The sequence below is a fragment of the Carlito syrichta genome, unplaced genomic scaffold (genome assembly GCF_000164805.1).
Source record: "Carlito syrichta isolate Samal-C Ts95f unplaced genomic scaffold, Tarsius_syrichta-2.0.1 Scaffold304341, whole genome shotgun sequence".
Classification (NCBI taxonomy): Eukaryota; Metazoa; Chordata; class Mammalia; order Primates; family Tarsiidae; genus Carlito; species Carlito syrichta.
This window is the reverse complement of record NW_007248437.1, coordinates 37091-48322: the sequence shown is the minus strand read 5'-3', so window position 1 is coordinate 48322 and position 11232 is coordinate 37091. Positions and strand designations below refer to the sequence as shown.

General features: G+C 43.6%; 1 protein-coding gene and 1 pseudogene across 1 annotated transcript in view; one reads left to right on the top strand and one right to left on the bottom strand.

Moving 5' to 3' along the window:
* CLIP1 (CAP-Gly domain containing linker protein 1) overlaps positions 1 to 11232 on the bottom strand; it is a 133155-nt gene that overhangs the window by 106070 nt on the left and 15853 nt on the right. Inside the window, exons 2-3 of the mRNA XM_021713208.1 lie at positions 5619 to 5816; positions 1244 to 1815 (exon numbers count right to left, since the gene is read on the bottom strand). Of these exons, the coding sequence (XP_021568883.1) occupies positions 1244 to 1815; positions 5619 to 5703 (657 nt within the window). The 5' untranslated portion in view covers positions 5704 to 5816. The remainder of the gene's footprint in view (positions 1 to 1243; positions 1816 to 5618; positions 5817 to 11232) is intronic.
* On the top strand, positions 9905 to 10507 carry LOC103262118 (annotated as a pseudogene).

The window sequence follows — 11232 nt, the reverse complement described above, 5'->3', positions numbered from 1 at the left end:
TGCAGTGGCCGCTCCCGGCCACCGCAGCTTCGACCTGCTGGGCTCTGGCGATCCTTCCGCTTCAGTCTTCCAAGTAGCTGGAACTACAGGCACGCACCACCACGCCCAGCTAGTTTTTGATTTATTGTAGAGATGAGGTCTCGCCAAATTGCCCAGGCAGGTCTCGAACCTGCGGGCTCAGGCAATCCACTCACCTCAGCCTCCTAAAGGCGTGGGATTACAGGCTGAGCCACCAAGCCCGGCTCACATACTATTCTTAAACCAATTTTTTTTTTTGAGTTGGAGTCTTACTCTGTCGCCCAGGCTGAACTGCAGTGGCACATTCATGGCCATCACAGCCTCGACCTGTGGTGGCCATGAATGTGCCACTGCAGTTCAGCCTGGGCAACTTGACAAGACCCTGTCTCTACAATAAATCAAAAAATTAGCCCGGCGTGGTGATGTGTGCCTGTATTCTAGCTACTTGGAAGGCTAAGGCAGAAAGATCACCTGAGCCCAGCAGGTCGAAGCTGTGGTAGCCACGAGCGTGCCACTGCACTCCAGCCTGGGTGACAAAGTGAGACTTCAACTCAAAAAAAAAAATAATAAGGCTGGGTTCAGTGGCTCAGCCTGTAATCCCGTGCTTTGGGAGGCCGAGGTAAGTAGACTGCCTGAGCCCGTGGGTTCGAGATCTGCCTGGGCAACTTGGTGAGATCTCATCTCTACAATAAATCAAAAAATTAGCAGGGCGTGGTAGCGAGCACCTGTAGTTCCAGTTACTTGGAAGGCTAGGTGGAAGGATCACCGGAGCCCAGCATGTTGAGGTTGCAGTGGCCAGGAGCATGCCACTGCACTCCAGTCTGGGCAACAGAGTGAGACTTCGACTCAAAAAAAAAAAAAGATTAAACATTTACAAGTATAAACTCAATATTCTTTTAACTAAGCTAGTAGATAAAACTAGAGTAGATCAATCCTCCCTTTAATAAAACTCTCTTTGTTAATTAAAAAAAAAAACTAGAATAGATCATTGCAAATCTATACTCACACTATAAGCAAACTATATAGCCAATTTCCAACTTGTTGCACATTTACAAATAAACTGAACAACTAGAAAAGCGGATTGATTTCTCTATAAATGAATGTGGACATCCCTGCAGAACAGACTCTGAGCTAAGGAGCATACTATGTGTGTATTTCAACCATACGTAGGTGATTACACCTCTCTCAGTTCACCAAAATGACCTTAGAATGTTTCTCCACTCACCAACACTCTGTCTCCAATTTTGAGCTCTCTTTCTCCTTTTTTGATTGAGCCAGCCTCTGAAAGGTTGGAGATAGATTCACTGGCAGTTTTTGTAAGGTTGCTTATCTGAGGTGTAGTTGAAGGCTCCTTTGCTGCTGTCTGAGATGGCTTCTGGGGGATATTTGAGGGGGTGGCTGGGGAGGAGGACACCATGCTGGCGGCAGAAGTGGACAGAGGTGAAGCGGTTCTAGAAGCAGGCGTCATCTGCAGGCCGTTGGCTTCATCTTCTGCTTGCACCTTCCTTGTTAACTTTGAAGGTCGGGTGAATATGCCCTTTAAAGGTTCACACTGGAAATACCGAACGCCTGCCACTGAACCATCATTCTTGCCTATTGGTTCATCTAAAACAATCCCAGCCCACTGGCCTGGTGCAAACTGGGTTTCTCCAAGAAACTGGATAAATCCAGGCTTATTTCCATTCACCCACACTCGCTCCCCAACTCGAAAGTCATCCACAAATTCCTCTTGAGTCTCAGAAGATGGAGTGCTTGATGCTTTTTCACTGGATATTGTTTTTTCTACTGGAGCTACAACTGAAAACAAAAGAACAGAAAAATTCAACTTCATATTCAAGCAGACAACTTTTAAATTAAAGGAAAATAAATTAGACAAAGCCAACAGCCCACAGGAGTAGCCCACAACTTTTTTTCTTTGAGTCGAAGTCTCACTGTCACCCAGGCTGGAGTGCAGTGGCACACTCATGGCCACAGCAGCCTCTACTTGCTGGGCTCAGGCAATCCTCTCGCCTCAGCCTTCCAAGTAGCTGGAACTACAGGCGTGTGTTGCCACGCCCAGTTAATTTTTTTTATTTATGATAGAGACAAGGTCTTGCTAAATTGCCCTGGCTGGTCTCGAACCCATAGGCTCAGGCAATCCTCTCACCTCGGCCTCCCAAAGTGCTGGGATTACAGGTATTAGCCACCATGCCTGGCCACCCAGAACCCTTACAGAGGGTTCTGATTTTCAGTCTTTCTTTCTTTTTTTTTTTTTTTTGAGTTGGAGTCTCACTCTGTCGCCCAGACTGGAGTGCAGTGGCCGCTCCCAGCCACCACAATCTCGCCTGCTGGGGTCCGGCGATCCTTCCACCTCAGCCTTCCAAGTAGCTGGAATTACAGGCATGCAGTCTTTCTTTTTTAAAAAGCAGGCTAAGAGTACATGATTCATCACTACCATCTTCAATGATGCTAAACTCAGTGAGCTGGTGGTTTTTCCCTATATGCAACTAAGATTAGTGGAAATCAAAGCAAGAAAAAAAATCTCCTATTCTCAGACCTATATTCATAAGTCTAATTTCATTATTTACTCTACTCCCTACCCTGCACATGAGCAAATACCCATTCACATCTGCTGAGAGAGGCTCTATTCCTGTATTCAAGAAGTCATTAAAGCTAACAAAAACTAGGACAATTTAAACACAGATATTTGCAATTAGGCTTGATGAAGGAGCAAATTCAGTGCTGTAGCTCCCATCACCACTAGTGCAAAACTACCCAAAGACCCTTATTCCCTTGCTAGCAGCGGTGGAAATCACAGCAAAAAAAAAAAAAAGAAGAGCATCTGGCCAAACACACTGCTAAGGCAATACCACTTCATGCAATGTCTACTCTATGAAAAGACAATAGTTACACTTTGCCAGAAATGTGATGTTGACACTGGAAATTCATTCACGCATTCATTCAACAGGCATTAATGAAATATGTAGTAGTAGTTGGTACAGCCCACACTCCTTTTTTTTTTTTGAGTTGGAGTCTCACTCTGTCACCCAGGCTGGAGAGCAGTGGCATGCTCCCAGTCTCTGCAGCCTCCATCTGCTGGGCTTAGGCGATCCTTCTGCCGCAGCCTTCCAAGTACAGGTACACGCCATCATGCCTGGCTAATTTTTTTATTTATTATAGAGATGGGGTCTCACCAAGTTGCCCAGGTTGGTCTTGAATCTGTGGGCTCAGGCAATTCTCTCACTTCAGCCTCCCAAAGTGCTGGGATTATAGGCATGAGCCACCACGCCTGGCCCAGTCAACACTCTTAACCACTCTACCATTTTACTAGATATATGCTCCCAGGAAGTTACACCACCTCTGTGAATTCAATTTCTCCATCTATAAGAGGACAGTAATATATATCCTGAGGGTTTTTTAAATGAAGAACAAATGAAATAATGTATTTATTCATTCTGCTCATGTTTATTGATCTCCTATCACTCCAGAACTAGTCCCAAGTATTGTTCTATACCCAGGGACAAAGTAAGACAGCAGCTTCTGTGCCTTCAGAGAAACAGAGTCCAGGCCGGGTGCAGTGGCTTAAGCCTATAATCCCAGCACTTTGGGAGCCCAGGGCTTTGAGACCAGCCTGGGCAACTTGGTGAGACCTCATCTCTACAATTAAAAAAAAAATTAGTTGGATGTGGTGGCAGCTTGCTTGAAAGACTGAGGCAGAAGGATCGCCAGAGCCCAGCAGATCAAGGCTGCAGTGGCCGTGAGCATGCCACTGCACTCCAGCCTGGGCGACAGAGTGCGACTCTGACTCAAAAAAAAAAAAAAAGAAAAGAAATCAGAGTTCAGAGGTGGGGAGACAGACAGTAAAGTTACATTCCAGGTAATTTCAGGTAGTCTCAGTGCTATGGAGGAAACAGGCCTTGGAGTGAGCAGTTAGGAAGGCCCCCTGAAGGTGACATTCAGCCTGAATTGACAAGTAGTGAACCCTGGACAAACCAACTGGCCTAGAGTGGGTGCCCAACATCTCTTTACCTCACAGAAAGGGAGACTGTGGAGACGCCACTTGTGGAGGCTTTCTGCTTTCATTTTTCAAGGAGAGTACATGTTCTCAGATAGAACAGATAACATCTGCCATTGACAGAGACCAGCCCAATTACTTTTTGAGTCTATTTTAGCTTTGAACATCAATAATAACTTCACCGTGTGCTGCAAGCAAGAATTCATTAAAGTACTTTGAATTCCTTAGAAGTTATTTCTTTCAGGGAATATAATTTTTAGTATTAATAAACTGCTTTTTTTTTTTTTTTAAGTCGGGGTCTCCATCTGGTACCCAGGCTGGAGTACAGCAGCACAATCACAACTCACCGCAGCCTCAGCCTCCTGGGCTCAGGTGATCCTCCTGCCTCAGCCTCCCAAGTAGCTGGGACTACAGGCACACAGCATCACACGTGGCTATTTTTTTTTTTTTTTTTTTTTTTTTTTTTTACTTTTTGTAGAGATAAGGTCTTGCTATGTTGCCTAGGCTGGTCTGGAATTCCTGGGCTCAAGCAATCCTCTCGCCTTGACCTCCCAAAATGCTGGGATTACAGAGAAGCCACTGAGCCCACAGCTTTACTCTTTAAAAAAATCTAGTGTATGCTAAGTACTGTTGCAGAAGCCAAGTTGACTCACTTATATATGCCATATTATATGTATATATAATATATTATTATATGTTAAGGGTTGTGCATGAAAAATGCTAAAAGTGAAAACGAAAATTCTAATACAGGGGTGAGCACACAGAAGTCTTCACGGAAGGGCTGGCTTTTGAAGGGAAGTTAGAAAAAGGAAAGATTTTGAGGGGAAGGAGAATAGAGGTTTCAGTTTTGACTGATTTCCTCAAGAATAAATAGTCTATAACAAATCCCTTTGTTGATGATCCTTTGTTTTAGACATAAAGTTTTCCTCCCATCTAAGATGTTTTATGGTCTCTTTGATAAGAACCTTGTTTTATTCTGAACCATATAATGCAAATAATTTGAGAGCTCCATTCAGTCAACAAATATTTACTGAGCTGCTATCCTGTGCCAGGCAATGTTCAAGGTATGTGGGTGGAATGCAACAATGAAAAAAAGAAACACAAAGAACACCGCCTTCCTGGAGGACCCACGAGAGTCTTTATGAAAGAAAATGAAACCATGTTGGACTCAGTATATTAAGGTGGGCACCTGATCATCTGGAATACCTTTTTTAATCTTTCAAAAATAAATTTCAGCCGGGCTCGGTGGCTCAGCCTGTAATCCCATGCCTTTGGGAGGCTGAGGTGAGTGTATTGCCTGAGCCCGCAGGTTCGAGACCAGCTTAGGCAACTCGGCGAGACCTCATCTCTACAATAAATCAAAAAATTAGCTGGGTGTGGTAGCGCATGCCTATAGCTCCGGCCACTTGGAAGGCTGAGATGGAAGGCTCCCCGGAGCCCAGTAGGTCGAGGCTGCAGTGGCCAGGAGTGACCACTGCACTCCAGTCTGGGCAACAGAGTGAGACTCCAACTCAGAAAAATAAAAAATAAAATAAAAATAAATTTCAAATTGAAATCTTCATATAGGATAATTTACTTGCTATGCAGGAAAAAAACAAAGCATTACCAGCTGTAGGTGTCTTCAAAGCTGTGCTTCCAGGTTTAAGGATCTTGGTGGGGGCCTTCAGCCCACTCGGTTTTAGCATACTCATTTTCTTCGTATGTCAGAGCTGTTTTTCCTTTGTCTGTCTGTTGCCACTATCGTTCCCCAACCATTGATACAACCGTGGATGTTCCTATAGTGAAGCCAGTCTCTGGATTAAATCTGCAAAATGAAATAAATAAAAAGATTTGAGAATCTACAAGTATATGAGAGATAGTAGGAACAACAGTTGTTATTAAAGTAGCTTACACAGTTTAAAATTTTCCTTATATATGATAATCAATCACATTTCCACACTGAACCTAGGACCTAGAAAACTCTGGATATTAAAAACATGAGACCAGCGCAGTGGCGCATACCTATAAACCCAGCACTTTGGGAGGCCAAGGTGAGAGGATTGCCTGAGCCCATGGGTTCAAGACCAGCCTGGGCAAGATGGCAAGACCTCATCTCTACAATAAAAACCAAAAAATTAGCTGGGCACAGTGGCGCGCACCTGTAGTTCCAGCTACTTGGAAGGCTGAGGCGTAAGGATCGCCTAAGCCCAGCAGGTTGAGGCTGCAGTGGCTGTGAGCATGCCACTACTCTCCAGCCTGGGCGACAGAGTGAGACTCCAACTAAAAAAACAAAAATAAATAAGTAAAATAAATAAAAACATTAAAATGCAGCTGAAATGGACTTAAAGGTGATTTACTAACCTCAACACAAATAGTTAAGATAAGCAATATATTCACTTTGCTTTATATTGCCTCATATTATTAATATCAGCTCACTACAGAGTCTAAAAACCACACAATCCATAAAAGGTTCAGAAAATTCTGCACCAAACTTAATGGAGGGATGAACTTTTAGCTTTTACTTTCTTCATTTCTGTATTGTCTAAGTTTTACTATCACAAAGCTGTTTTAACTGCACATGTTCTTAAGTCCAATAATTTACAATTTAAAAGTATATATGTGTTAAACTAGAGAAAGATTAAAGCTCTGTAAGAAAAAGTCCTATCTGGGGAAGTGGTGGAAAAACTATCTTCGTTCTGTCTACAAAAACACAACACGCTACTGATTTGTTCAAGATCAGTCTGAGTCTACCTTATACCCGGGGTAAGGCAGGCCTAAGGCAAAATAGTATCTTGTCATATTCTTGACACCTTTATAGACAGTGAGTTGAGGAAGACCTTGGGACTTTGAAATACAGGATAACATTTTCAGACATAAAACCTAAAAACAAAACAAACCGAAAACTGCGGACCTTGGAGTAGGAGACCCCACCTGAGGAGTGACCTCCTTAGGGACAAATCAATTGCTGGGGGAGGGGCAAAGAAAAAAAACCCAGAAATGTGCCATTTAATGATTCTGTCAAATGATTGTGTTTTACTGTTTTCTCTGCTAGTAGAGCTTGGATGATGAAGGAGACCTCACTCTCTCATTTGTCTCTCATAGACAATAACAAGAATTTATAAAGTCTCTGGCCAGGGATGAAAATAAGCTGCCCACAAGGCCTCTGTAGTGGAATGTACATTGCTGCCACCCGAGACATGTCTACCCAGAACCTATGAATGTGACCTTATTTGGAAAAAGCAGCTTTGCAGATGTAATTAGGAATCTTGAGGTGAATACATCCTGAATTACCTTAGCGAGCCCTAAATCCAATGAAAAGTGTGTTTATAGGAAGAGAAGTTTATGTGAAAATGAAGGCAGAGGTTGGAAGGATGTGTCTGTAAACCAGGATGGCTGGCAGCCACCAAAAGTGAGGAGCGAGGCTTGAGATGGTGTCGCCCTCAGAGTCTCCAGAAGAAATCACATCTGCCAATGCCCTGATTTTGAACTTCTAGCCTCCAAATCTGTGAGAGAACAAATTTTGTTCTTTTAAGCCAACAAATTTCTGTTTATTGTTTACAGCTGCTCTAGGAAACAAATACATTCATGTAAATGTTTCTATTCGTAGACTGAAAGGAAATCAAATTCAGACAGTGGCCTCATAAGCCTCACTCTGTAGAGTCCCTATGGTTCTTGAGAGGGCCCAAAATGGTATAAGGCTCTACTTAAGAGACTGGGGTGGAAGGATCACTTGAGCCCAGGAGTCTGAATTCAATCTGGACAACATAGCAAGACCTCATATCTAAAAAAAAAATAAATAAAGGCATAAGGTGTTTTTTTTTCTTTAATGTCAACGATAAATTAACGTGGTCTGGAAAAGAATTCTGATTAACAGAGAAAGAACCGGTGTTAACTTGAAGAAACTGGTTGCTAATTCTGATTATGAACAAAATTCCCAGGCTCCTCACTACCACCCCCATCACCGCCATTGCCGCCACCACCACCGCTGCTGCCACTAGCACAGCCACCATCAATGAAGGAAAGTGGGGGCCGGGTGGGAGCCTGTGTGCCAGATGGGTGGTACTAGTTCAGAGTCAGGTTTGAAATCACTTGCTTTACTGTCAGACCTTCATCACACAGCCTGTAAGTTTCCAGCAGAGTTACTTGTTCCTGCTCCTGCCTTAGATAGAAGGGATTGGCCTAGTGTTTTTCAGACTCAGAAGAGAAAGGAAAGTCCATATCTGAAAGCTTTGAGAAGGAAGGGGTAGGCTACGTGCAGAGGCCCGGGGGCCCTTTGTGCTCTTCACCCTGGTCTAATAGCAAAGAGTGGCAAGGACCAGGCAGGTAAGAAGAGAACAGAGAGAAAGTGCAAAGGTCCTGGAAAAGTTATTCTGGTGGCAAGAAGAAAGAACAAAATGCTCCTCAAAATATTTCACTCAGGCAAAACTCTTGGGCTCAGGTCAAGCACTCCCTAAGACAAAATGCTGAAAAGCAACACAATAAGCAACTAGGCTAATCAGGTGATCTTCAGCCAGTTTCTAATCAAGTAGCTCAATGTCATAAACTCACAAAAATCTGACTATCGTCAAGCCTCAGCCTAAGACATAGAAGAATGTGGTTTTTACAAACTAAAGAATAATCATAAGTTTAGTCTATGACTTTATTGTCTTATCTCTATGCCTCTGGCTTTTTTTTTTTTTTTTTTTGAGTAGGGGTCTTACTCTGTCACCCAGACAGGAGTGCAGTGGCATTATCACCATGAAATGACAGCTCATGGCAGCCTCGACCTCCTAGGCCCAGGCAATCCTTCCTCCTCAGCATCCCAAGTAGCTGGGACTACAGGTATGCACCACCACGTCTGGCTAATTTTTTTATTTTTTGTTGAGACAAAGTTTTGCTATTGCCCAGGCTAGTCTTGAACTCCTGGGCTCAAACAATCCACCCACCTCGGCCTCCCAAAGTGCTGGGATAACAGGCATGAGTCACTGTATCCAGCACCTCTGACACTTGGTTCCTCTGAGTTACTTGTATCCCAAAGCAGAGAACTGTGACCAAGATTTAAAGAAGGAGAAAAATCTAGTCTATCTCAATAAAAGAATTAGAAACAACAATACCAATGTTGAGTTTTTATATCTTCCAATTTAAGTTTCTTCTTCATGTATTATTAATGAATGGCATGTCGGACTTGCTTTAAAAAATCAATTAACTGGCCGAGCTCGGTGGCTCAGCCTGTAGTCCAAGCACTTGTGAGGCCGGGGCGAGTGGATTGCCTGAGTCCACAGGTTTGAGACCCACCTGGGCAACTCGGCGAGACCTTGTCTCTACAATAAATCAAAACAGAGCTGGGCGTGGTAGTGCATGCCTGTAATTCCAGCTACTTGGAAGGTTGAGGCGGAAGGATCACCAGAGCCCAGCAGGTGGAGGCTGCGTTGGCGGGGAGCGTGCCACTGCACTCCAGTTGGGGCGACAGAGTGAGACCCCAACTCAAAAAAAAAAAATCAATTAACTGAAAAACAAATGATAAAAGACTTGGTCTCGGTATCCACAACATGTAATGACCAAGAAGCAACATCTCTGTATAAAGATTCAAGGTTACTGATTGTCACACTGGAACTAATCAACTCAAGCCAGGCATGATGACTCACACCAGTAATCCCAGCACTTTGGGAGGCAGAGGTGAGAGGACTGCCCGAGTCCAATGGTTCGAGACCAGCCTGGGTCTCTACAATAAATCAAAAAATTAGCCAGGCACGATGGTGCACGGCTGTAGTTCCAGCTACTTAGAAGGCTAAGGTGGAAGGATCCCCTGAGCCCAGCAGGCCAAGGCTGCAGTGGCTGTGAGCACTACACTGCACATCAGCCTGAGCAATAGAGTAAGACTCCTCAAAAGAGAAAAAAAATCTAATCAGGCCGGTGCCTGCCACCCAGGCCCGCCATGGAGCCCGCAGCCGACCGCCCTCCGGCGCCATGTCACAGAGTGGGGCGCCCAGGACGCAGGAGGAGAACCTGCAGGGCTCCTGGGTAGAATTGCACTTTAGCAATAATGGGAACGGGAGCAGTTTCTACTTATAATGGTGACATGGAAAAAATACTGCTGGATGCCCAGCAAGAGTCTGGATGGAGAAGCTCCAAGAGTTATCACTGTGACAGCCCACCTCGCTCACAGACACCACAGGATACTAACAGAGCTTCTGAAACAGACACCCATAGCATTGGAGAGAAAAACAATTCCCAGTCCGAAGAAGATTACATGGAGAGAAGGAAAGAAGTTGAAAGCATCTTGAAGAAAAACTCAGATTGGATCTGGGATTGGTCAAGTCGGCCTGAAAACATTCCCCCCAAAGAGTTCCTCTTTAAACACCCAAAGCGCACAGCTGCTCTCAGCATGAGAAACACAAGTGTTATGAAGAAAGGGGGCATATTCTCAGCAGAATTTCTAAAAGTTTTCTCCCATCTCTGCTGCTGTCTCATCTGCTGGCCATTGGATTAGGGATCTACACTGGAAGGCGCCTGACAACCTCCACCAGCACCTTTTGATGAAGAATTGGAATCCAACTTTGTTCGTACAGTGGCTTCTATCTGAGCTTGCACCGTAGCTAACTGAAGAGCAATTAGGGTCCTTGGGTGGCTGCATCACTTGTGTTCACTTGCTCTGTAAATGCCGCATTGCTAATTTAGTGAAATGAAAGAATAGACACTAAAATCATGCTGGCCTATAATTATACCTGTGAGATCAATTAATAAGCATGTCAGACTGCAACAGTTTCTTTGAATGTTAGATATAAACATCTAAGAATAAATTTTAAGATACTAGTCATGATGTATGAAGTATCTTAAAAATCAACTGTATCCTTAATTCAGATAAAACACTTTATATTTCAAAAGCATGAATAACATTGATAGTAAAATCACTACCCTAAGGGGTTTGTCCAAAATATTGTGGCCTTCTTCACACTGTTGTAGAAAATACTGTTTAATTGAAATGGATGCAGGTTGGGTCTACTAAAGACTATGTGTAATTGTGCTAACTGTTCCTAATAAGTAATAAATAGAAGCCATATATTTAGAATAAATAGAAGCCATGCAGCCTCCATGTAAGGTTCATACCATAAGCGGTTCTCGGCTTTGCAGTGGAAGGACTTTTTCAGCCTTTGTGCTTGGTTTTCTGTTGGAGGCACCTCCTTACTATCTTTTCTTCTTCATCCCTTAGATTGTTGAACTTAACCCTATCCTTGGTGCCCAACTTTTTTTTTTTTTTTTTG